Here is a 10,727-nt window from a genome sequence, read left to right as displayed (position 1 = left end):
ACTTAGCTATAACAGAGCTAGGAATTGAATTCCTAGATACAACACATGACTTAGACCCCAATCCTGACTTCTCTACAGATACAGAATTATAAGTTTTAGAGCACCATTGATATTAATGTTTAAAGATATGATGTGTGGCCTGACAGATTGGAATTTTGATTAGTTTGAGGGCTGTCAAGTAAATCAATTGATAAGCCCCCTCCCCCCCCCCCCCATGAAAAAATGTTACCAATGTTATTGACCTGGATCAGTTTTAATAAGGTCAGATTTTGTTATGCTGGATATCACAGTTTGTAGCAAGGGAGATGCTTCATAGAACTTTAGGAACATTTTTAACAGAGAAAATAATGTTATTGATGACTTGTATGGAGAACTGAGGGCATGGGGGGCATTCACAGGAAAGTTAAATTAAACTCTGTCAGTTCTTTGGGGAAGGGACTTAACTATGTGTTTGTACTGAGTGCATCACAATGGGCTCCAATCCTGGTTGGGGCCACTGGACACTAGTGTAATACAAATAACTGATTAGAATATAGGCCTAAATCCTCCAGTTCCTATGTGGGCAAACTCCTCTGGACTTCAGTCATAGTGATAATATTTTAATTTGCTTTAGGAGACAGCCTGACTTTGAGAATGTGATTAGTTTATTTGGCAACCTTCAAGAACCAGTTTAAATTCCAATTTCAGCTAGGCTACATAGTGTGTTCTTAAAAATTAGTGTAACTGATGCAATTTGTAACCACAACTCATAAACACAGATGTTAAGTTGTGCAAGATAAAACACCATGGCACAATAGGTGGCATTCATGGGAAAAACAACATTAAGATAGTAAAAGCAAAAGAACTAAATGGAGATAAAGACAGTGAAATAGTCCTTGGGGATGCTGAATCCACACACAGGAAACAATTAATGATTTAGAATGTTCTTTCACTGCAAAGTACACACTTTCCACACAAGCAAGTCTTTTCAGGAACTCAGTGTTATTCAATGGAAATCCCATACAGAACAGGTGGAATTTTAAGACTCTATGATTGGTCCAGAAGGTACATACAGTAATAAAGAACAAGATCAAAACAAACTATAAAATGAACATTAGTGAGGTAGAAAAAATTGAAGATAAAAAGTCTTTTCTACACCGTTAAGAGTAGGAACAAAGTGAGACAGAAAATCCCACAAAAGACATGAAGTGTGCACATGAAGAGGCTCTGCTTCCCACTAGAGAACATGCAGGCCCTACTGCTTCAGCTCTGCCTCATCAGGGCTCTTTGCTTACAAATTAAAAATAACACTAGCCAGTATGATACGAATTCATATTTAGGAGAAAGATCTGTTCAATGGTTTCTTGAAACCACTACATAAAAGTTAAATATGAGCATGTGTTAAACTCACTTAAAAGAGAGGCTGGAAACTGGCACACGTTTCTGTCTGATAAGGATCAGATTGTGAAACATTCACTGTGAATGTATACGTATGCAGCCTGTTCAAGAACAGCAGGCATGAATAAGTGAATGGCAGTTACCAACTATGAAGTACAGGAGAGATCCACTGATGTTTTGGGGCTCTGTTTTTGGAAACAATGTTGGGCAAACTCAAGAAGCTGTAGCTGAGTAGCTTACTTGTGCAATATGGAATTCTTCTGGAAAACCACTACCTTGTCATGAATTCAACAGGATAATGAATTAAAATATCAGTGTAAGAGGAGGAATTTAAACAAATCAATAGGTGTCTGAAGGACTAGATATGATGAGAATGCCTCCCTTCAGAGCCCTGACCTTAATCCTCAAGAGCAAATATTACATTTACTTAGCATAAGTCAGGAGTGCGTTTTTGAAAAACTTATTCAGCTCATAGGGGTTTTCGAATCTGAACAGTAATGGCAGATTTGACAACAAAGCTGTGCTTCCTATCCCAAATTTCCTGCCTCAGGTAGGTTTGAGTACACCCCCCACCTCTAGGGGCCACTAGGACACATGTGGTGCCTCCCCTCCCCCTGCCATGTGTCCAGAGAGGAAAGAAACTGCTGAAAGGCCCCAACCAGAGACTGAGGCCAGCAGAGCAGCTGCAGAAGCAGCTTATGCAGAGACCAACAGACATGGATAGTATATTCTACAGTTTTGACTGGACTTTCCCCTCTGCTGATTACCTGTTTGCTCTAGCGCCCCCTTCCAATCTCAACCTCAGCGTCACTCCACATACCTCCACCATCCCACAAAGAAACTGCAAAACGAAAATGCTGTTTTTTGCCATCACAGTGATTGCTCTGCTCTGCCTGTTCTACTCCTTTCCCTATACTTTGTCTATCTAGAATGTGAGCTCTTTGAGGCAGGGACTGCCTATTGCTCTGTGTTTGTGCAGAGTCCGGCACAATGGGGCCCTAATCTTGGTTGATCTCTAGGCACTACTTTAATAAACACGATTAACCATCTTTGTTAGGGAGAAGGCTACTCTGCAAAGAATTGCTTTGTGTGAAGGCCCTTTTCCACTATGCCCCCAAAGCATCCCCAGTGCCTAGGAATCCTGACGTGGGAGGCTTGAACAGCTCAGGAGACAGGGAAGCCTTCTGAAAAAGTATGCTCCCCAGGCACAAGTGGTGTAGCTGGAAAACCCCCTCCATGCTGAAGTCTGTTGAGTCTGCACTGTCTGAAAGGGATTGGTATCTAGAGAAGATGGCTTGTAAGAAATCCTCCATAAGGCATCAGAGACTCCAAGATCCAAGCTCTTAATTTCAAGACTATCCAATTGTTTCATAGTTGGATAACTCCTATTTTTACCATCCTTTAATTATTTCTGAGTAAAGAACCAAGAGATTAACATTTATATTTTGATAGTGCCCAGTGGCCTCAGTTAACTCATACTTACTGTCCTATTTCTGCCTTGTAAAGGACACGTAAAAGGAGACGGAGGTAAAAAACGTAACCGCATTAAAAACATGCTGCTGGTACTGAACATGTTTCAAGTTCCTAAGCCTACTGAGGTCATGAACTAAGAGCTGCTTCAATTAAAGACTGCTCCAGGCACAACATGGAATAACTATGTTCTTATAAAAAGTAGATACTCTAGGACAGTGGTCTCCAAAGTGGGGTGCGTGGCAGGAGGAGCGGGGTTTTTTTTTTTTTTTTGTGCTTTAGTTTTTTGGGGGGGGGGAGAAGTTTTTTTTTTTTTTTTTTGCTTCGGCGCAGCAGGGGGCGCGTGCTCAAAAATTTTTTACTGATAGGGGTGCATGATCAAAAAAGTTTGGAGACCACTGCTCTAGGAGATGGGAGACGCAACAAAATATGTGAAATAACCAAAGATCAAGGATTACTTTGCAGCATGAGGCATCAGTGACATCTCTTTTTCTGAGTCAAGTTGTATTATTTGTGAAAAATGGACTGGCCCCCACAATTTAAAGTTGCCCCATTTGTGGCTGAGCCATGAACAGATTATTCTACATAATAAAAGGCACTGTGTAAGAACATGGAAGTTCCAGATGGTAATATTCTCCACCAAAAAACCAATTCAACCTTGGGTAGAGATTCCCAGTAGGAGTTAGACAGTACACTCCTTTGGAAAGACAAAAAGGTGAAAGGAGGGCTACATCTCTGTTTTGGGATAGTCTTGCTAAATACATCTCCAACAGACAGAATCCTCTTATTGCAGTGGCAAGGCACAAGAACAAACAGAGCAACTATTATAAAATTTAACCTTAAAAAAAAATATGTAAGCCATTCTGACAAACTTACATCTATTCTTCCCATGGAAGAGCAGATGGCTCATACTTGGTCTGTGCAGAAGAGCTCTGGTCCATTTGTAGTCACTGGCAAAATTCCTGTTTATTTCTTCAGAAAGAGCATGTGATGGAATCCTAACCCCACCCCTAACCCCCACTGAAGTCAATGTCAATGGGAGTTTTGACATTGATTTCAATGGGGCTAGGAGCTCAACAAGGGCATATGATATATCTAAGCAGGACTTTAAATAAAGAAAATGGAAAAACACTTCTCCTTGTTTAAGCGCTTAGGCTAATGCAAACATGGAGAGGAACTAAGGGGTAGGGAAGGTTCCATTTGTAAAAAAAAAAAAAAAAAAAATCAGTGGCACTAAAGATGGGTACATGATTTATTTTACAGACCATTGCCATCTCAGCCCTGTGCAAAACATGGAAGGTTCAGTGAAAGAAAAGAATAACCCTGCTTTATAATGAAATGTCTTACCAGGCAGAAAATTAAACATTTTATATGTTTGTTAGGATTTTTAATAGTCTGAAAGCTGCAAAAAAGAGAACTTCCAAATATTGGTGAAACTCAGAGGCTAATTTGATTTTGTGTGAGGAGGATTTAAAACACAGTGGTTCTTAGCACATCTCCTTATATCCTCTTGTACAATAGCCTCAAACCACTAGTCATGTTCTCTTCTTTCTGTCCATTTTCTCTCTCTAGTCTCAATTTTTATCTTATCTTGTATTTTTTCCTGCATATTTTTTGTCACTATTTGAAATCTATTTCGATCTCCTAATTTTTGCTCCCTCTCTACTCTACCCTCTTATTCCCCTTCATTCCACAGATAGCTACATCTAAATACTGCTTGGGGTGTGGTCACACCCACTGCTGGCTCGGAGGCATGTACTCACTCTTGTGGTTGAGCTGAATGGTGTGGGAGCAAAGGACAGAAGCTTGTGCAAATTAACAGTTGCCTGAGCCTACCAGGCCAGCACTGTTCCTGGAGCGTGTGTGCCACACACAGGAGGGGCCGCCACAGGAACAAGCACGCAATGACAAAGCAAATTGTGGAATTCTATGTTCAGGAAACCTTCCTTGTTCCTATTGCTCTGCTTCATTCCTCTCTGAAACAGTCTGATCCCACCCCCAGATTGGTCAATTCTGTATTATCTAATGTCGCCTCCTTTTCTAGTATTTTCCCCAGGTTTCTCTCTTCTTTGGTTCCCTCCTCTCCATGACTGTGTAACAGTGGCTGTCAATAATGGCAGAATTGTGTGGCTCGGTGTTGCACCATGAACGATCATCGCTACATACAGTAGAAATATACTGATATCACCAGCACAGTGTGAGAGACTAGTACAAACACCTACACTGCTCCTGTAATTTGCCAGCAACACAATCTATGGGCACAGAAAATCGATGCATTTCACTGACTTAGTTTATTTAAATAGATTATGCTGATATTTTAGGAATGTACCTCTATTTTTAAAACAAGTTGTTCACCCTTCTGATTGTAACTAGCAGTGTTCACATTTTGTAGATCAACGAGTTAGTGTCTTATTTGCTCTGCAATCAGACACAAACAATAAAGCACAAACAAAAGTGTAAACTTCTCTTTACATTAATGGAGAGATAACTTCAAAGACTAGGGCTGATCATTCATATATTTAACCATTATTCTGTCCAAGACTGAAACCCACAGCTCAAGCTGTAGAAATAAAATTATGCTATAAAATATTTCATACTGTCAACCTACAATGCAATGTGAAATATTCAAGTGCACTAGATTGTATCTTTAACACATAAATTGCATAATATATACACTTTTAGCTATAAATAGGAGTTACTTATGGAACTAGAATTCTCAAACAACAAATGTAAATGTTTTCTTATTTACCTTCCTCACAGATATGCTTGCAAAACTTGTTCCAAAGAAGATCTTTTTAAGGAATGAGCTGTTAAATTAATTTTTGGCATATTCAGTAGGTTTCTTTTCAGCCTGCCCACCACCTCTGTGACACTCCAATATTCTGACAGCCCTAAAGTATTTAAATATGATTTTAGATAAATTATCTATTCTGTGTTTACTATAATTTCAATCTTTCTACTTTTTTCCTCCACAATTTGATGGAGGAAGCAGAGACCTCAATTTATTTAACATAAATTAGCTTTATTATTCACATTACTCTTTGCTGATCTTTTTAAAACAAAAGTCAAATTAATATTGTCAATTTCGAAAACATTTTATTTGTTCTTTTCTATAATTCAGTTTATAAAACTGCAATATACAAAAATTCATTAGAAGTAAAACTAAATGTAAAACAAAGCAAGACCTTGTTTGATACGTTTTCCCAGAAAGCTTTACCTACAGGCTCAGGAGCAGCAAACACTCAACATATTTAAAAATTGAATTTAGAATAAAATTGCATACTGAAGAATTATGAAGCAAATGGACTGGTTTTTGACTTCTTCATAAGAACAGTTTATGGTTTCATTAAAATATCCAGTGACTATTTTAAATATCCTTTTACAGAATAAAATCAATTTTAGGTCAGTCATCTTCAGAGAAGCGGATATGTTTACGTGTCTCTTGTGTCTTTGCAAGTCTCATTCTTTCAGCTTTGGCAATCAGCTACAAAAAAAACAAACAAAAACAAAACATAACATTGAAGTAAAGGTGAAAGAAAAACTGCATTCAGATTACAGGTTTATATCAAAGTCATAATCATGCTAGCAGGTCTCACAGAAGATAACTAATCTTTGAACAACTGAACCAATCTGTACAGAGCATAGTTCTCTTGATACCAAAAATGAAGTGGCTCCTGATATTATTTTGCTCAGTAGCATATAGGAACCATCAGAAAGTACACAAATAGCACAAAGTTTTCCCTTAATCTCTGGACAGATTAGTATCTTTAACATTCCTTTAACATTCCATCCCAGTGTCCCATCGAACGTGGGGGAAGGGAGGGAGGGAGGAAAGGAACTGATAGTTAAACACACACAACCCAAAGACCTCAAACAAAACCTTCATAGCCATTTTTAAATGGACTAGTTCTTTGCGGCTTCAAGCTCTTACTTACTTAACTATAGCAGGATCAAACCTTAAAGAAATAAATTTGTCAGGAATGCTATGTCATTTTCTAGAGTCAGTTTCTGGAGAGACAAAAGACTGAAATCCAGAAGAAGGCCCATCCCCTAGATTGGGAAAACAATGCATTATGTATTGCAAATCTAATGACTACTCATCTGAATGTAAACAGTATTGGCCACAGGAATGAGCTTGGGCCTAGGAATCCTGAGTTCAAATGCCAGCTCTATCAATGACCTCTCTGTGTTTCAGTTCCCTTATCTGTAAAATGGAGATAGCCCCTCTCTTATCAGGGTCCTGAGGATTAGTTAGTATTTGTAAGGCATATGAAATTATAAATGTTAAATTGTGGTATTACTGACAATTTCTCTCAACCCTTCAATTTGACTTGATGGTACATTTTAGAAATAAGCATTTATAGCTTTAAAAAAAAAAACTGTGAATCAAACAAACCTCAAAATCCAAGGCTGCCTGTATAATTTTAAAAACGATATTACATTATATATAGTATAATAATAAAAATGAACATTCCAAGGGAAGGAGTCCCGTTTTTACTGGCATTAACGGAAGACCTGCCTAACAACTATTTCATCGTTGACCAGAGGGCCTTGCACCATTCCCCTAACCCTGTTCCCCTAACCTCAAGGCTCTCTGTCATGGCAACTTATTTACCACCTTTGCAGAGGGAGGATAGACAGAGCCATTGTTGGAGCTCTACCTTCATTTGTAGCTGAGCCACAAGAGTTGATGCAGAGTAATGAACGTGAGGCAGTGGCTCCCCTACAGATCTGTAGCATGCTATATCCTCCGCACTCCCAGCCCTGGATAGCCTAGCCAGGAAATCAACACCTAGTCTCTTGCACAGCAGCACACAGAACTCACCATAAAGACATTGGGAGAACTTGGAATCTTTAAACAAAAAAAACAAACAAAAAAAATTGGATATCCCAAAACAGGGATAAAAAAATTCCCTGTTTTGCCACAGGGAACTCTCCCACTACAAAAGCAATTCTATCGTCCACTGTCCAGTTGCTGGCCAGAGGGCCCTCCTTCTTCGACACAGGCTCAAAATATTAGGCCAGTCCAAGAGAGGTCCTCAGTTTTTCAAACCACAACTAACATGTGAGCTGCAAATTTTCTTCCATTTCTACTCTCATACTTTCAACCCCTCTCTCTTATCACAGCACACACCACATAACTCACGTGGCAACAGCAAACCTCCCCTCACTCCTTGGAGATTAAGAACAATAGCTGGGAAAAGCTCTCAGTCCAAAGTAATATGAAATGCAAAAATGCTCATGTTTTACCCTCGTGGGAAGCAAACCGCACTACTAGTTAACTTGCAGATTCAGCTTTTTTGTCCCCAATCTGAAGAAATTAAATGGGATACCACAAAAGTCTATTTTAAACAAAAGTGAGAATTTAAGGAAATTTCTGCCATCACTGGATCCATGGTGACTCACATCTATGCAACTGTTTTTTGTTTTTTCCCCAATAAACTTACTTTAAAAAAAAACAAACAACGTAATCTTACATATATACACTGTACACCTTTAGGGCCTTAATAAATCTACAAAGACAGATGACAACTTCTGCTGAGATTTACCTAAAGACACAGAATCTTATCAATTATCTTAAATCACCAACTTTAAAAAAAACTGTGGTCTTGTCCACACAAACATCTTGCTTGTGTTCTGGAGGATATTGAGTCAAAATTGATATAGTGTCCATACTGGGGCATGCATTGATTTAACTAAATCTGTGCAAGTCTGCGTGTAGATAGGCCCTGTGTACCGCAACAGCAGAAGTATAGACTCACTCTATGGCACCCTCACTATCCTCCAGAACACAAGCCAGATGCATGTTATAGCAGATATATCGGATGAAATATAGTAAAGGAAGCAGAGAAAATACAAAGAAACAAGGAACAGACAAAAGTACCTCAATTTCTTTCAAGTCTAGGTAGAAAGTGTGTAGGAAGACAGATGTTCTTGTGAATAAAGCCCAGCCTATACTAGGGAAACTTGCACCACTTTAACTACATTGATGCAGTTATACAGCAGGGCTTACACCGGTACAGCTAACTTTGGAGCACCACTGTAAAGCCTTACCTATAATTAAAGTTGCTTATATGAATATAAAATGGTTAAACTAAACCAATTGTGTGTGCGCACACTGTTGTGCTTGCACCAAATGCTTGTACTGCAGTAGAAACCACGAGCACACAGCCCTGTTCTGAATTGATGGTAGTGCTTTGTAAGCCCCACCTTACATCGGTGCTCAAACATTGCACTGGTGCACATTTATTTAATGTAGGCAGAGCCCAAGCTGGAGCGTAGAGTGAACAAAAACGATGCCTAATTCTTTAGAGAAGAGCCAAGTACCAGGTAAGTCTGACAAATACTCTTTTCAATATATCCTGACCTTCAGCATTCAGTGTGTCACCCTCAGATTTATTCATATAATTGGAAGATCATTTTAAATTATGACAGACGAGTTTCCAACTAGAATTATGATTCTATTCAGACTATATCCTTTTAATGCTAAGAACATATGAACGGCCATACTGGGTCAGATCAAAAGTCCATCTAGCCCAGTATCCTGTCTTCCGGCAGTAGCCAATGCCAGGAACCCAGAGGGAATAAACAGAGCAGGTAATCAAGTGATCCATCCCCTGTTGCCCATTCCCAGTATTAGTTCTTAACTGTAATGTCTTCGTGAACTGTACAGCCTTAATTATGAAAGTTTTTATTACAATAATTTTCTTGCTTTCCTAAATTGTGACTTCAAAGAAAAAAACATAACTAATTCTGAAGGATCTTTAACAAAGGTTTGACAGTTATAAATGAACAGTGATGAGCAGGGCAAAAAACAGATATTAGAGTTGTTGAAATTCCAGTTGGAACACAGACTATCAAAGAGCAGTGAAAGAGTTAAAGTTATCTGACTTCCGTTAATCATTCCTCTCAAAAAGCCTTGCTTACTAATGTTAGCATTTAAATAGACCTGACTAGGCTTTGAAGCTAACACCTCTCTGGGTTGAAAGGTGATGGGAGAGGGGGAGGAGTGAGAGTTTGCACCTTTTGCTGCTGCTATTGTTAGGCAGAACTGAGAGTTTATTTTTGCAAGCCTAGATGAGTTACACATTACAGGCTACCTTACATCAATTTGCACAGCAAATACTGTACTATCTTCACAACAAGAAGCGCTAGAAACTTGGGTGCTGAGTTTCCACAACCCCAGCTGAAGTCAATGGAACCTTTGGGAGGTTGGGGGGGGGGGGGGGAGGGGAAGGGGGGAAAATCAAACCCTTGATTTAAAAACAAAAAAAAAATTAAAATCCATCATTTAATCAAAAATGGCAACAACAAATCCCTGTATGGTAGCTTTACCTATGTGAGAGCTCAGAGAACATTCAATAATTATATGAAATATTATAATATTATATGTAAAAAATACTGCTAATAGCATTTTTACCTGAAGAAGGAAGCAGCAATGCAGCCATACAAGATTTTTTTCCTTTTCATCTATATATGCAACTGGGAAACTAAGACTGGTCAAGAAAACCAGATGATTTTCCAGTTTTACAGGTGAAAACAAAAGGGTTATTTTAAAATTCAAACAGAAGACCTTACTTGCAGTGGATATACGGTGATCAAGGCAATAATATGTAAGGTGAGATTCTCACCCCTTCTCCAGCCCTTGTACACAAGGTAAAGGGGACAGAGTGGTGTAAAGGGACTCTAAAAGCCCCAGATCTAGGCAAAGGAGAAATTCCCAGGGCAGGAACTGAAAATGACAGCTACAAACTGTTTTGCAAGAACCCCTTAACAAACAGTGGCTTAAGGGGTGGCAACAGGGTGCGAGGAGAATTTTAGGTGCACAGTTCTACAAAGATTCTGGGCAGCAAAAACTTAGCCCAGGTTTACACTAGGAG

The 10,727-nt window shown here is 39.0% G+C and overlaps 1 protein-coding gene across 5 annotated transcripts in view; it reads right to left on the bottom strand.

Annotated features, from left to right (window-relative positions):
• Positions 1–5,231: 5,231 nt before the first annotated feature.
• LARP7 (La ribonucleoprotein domain family member 7) overlaps positions 5,232–10,727 on the bottom strand; it is a 38,756-nt gene continuing 33,260 nt past the window's right edge. For 4 of the 5 annotated variants that reach the window (XM_024216963.2, XM_024216961.2, XM_024216964.2 and 1 more), the window contains one exon: positions 5,232–6,331. In XM_024216963.2, coding sequence (XP_024072731.1) covers positions 6,251–6,331 — 81 coding nt within the window. In that variant the 3' untranslated portion in view covers positions 5,232–6,250. The remainder of the gene's footprint in view (positions 6,332–10,727) is intronic. The other variant, XM_024216965.1, reaches the window with a different exon arrangement.

This window comes from Terrapene carolina, unplaced genomic scaffold (assembly GCF_002925995.2).
Source record: "Terrapene carolina triunguis isolate 2854851 unplaced genomic scaffold, T_m_triunguis-2.0 Scaffold706, whole genome shotgun sequence".
Lineage (NCBI taxonomy): Eukaryota > Metazoa > Chordata > Testudines > Emydidae > Terrapene > Terrapene triunguis.
Note: the sequence above shows the minus strand (reverse complement) of the source record. Positions and strands in the feature narration are given on the sequence as shown.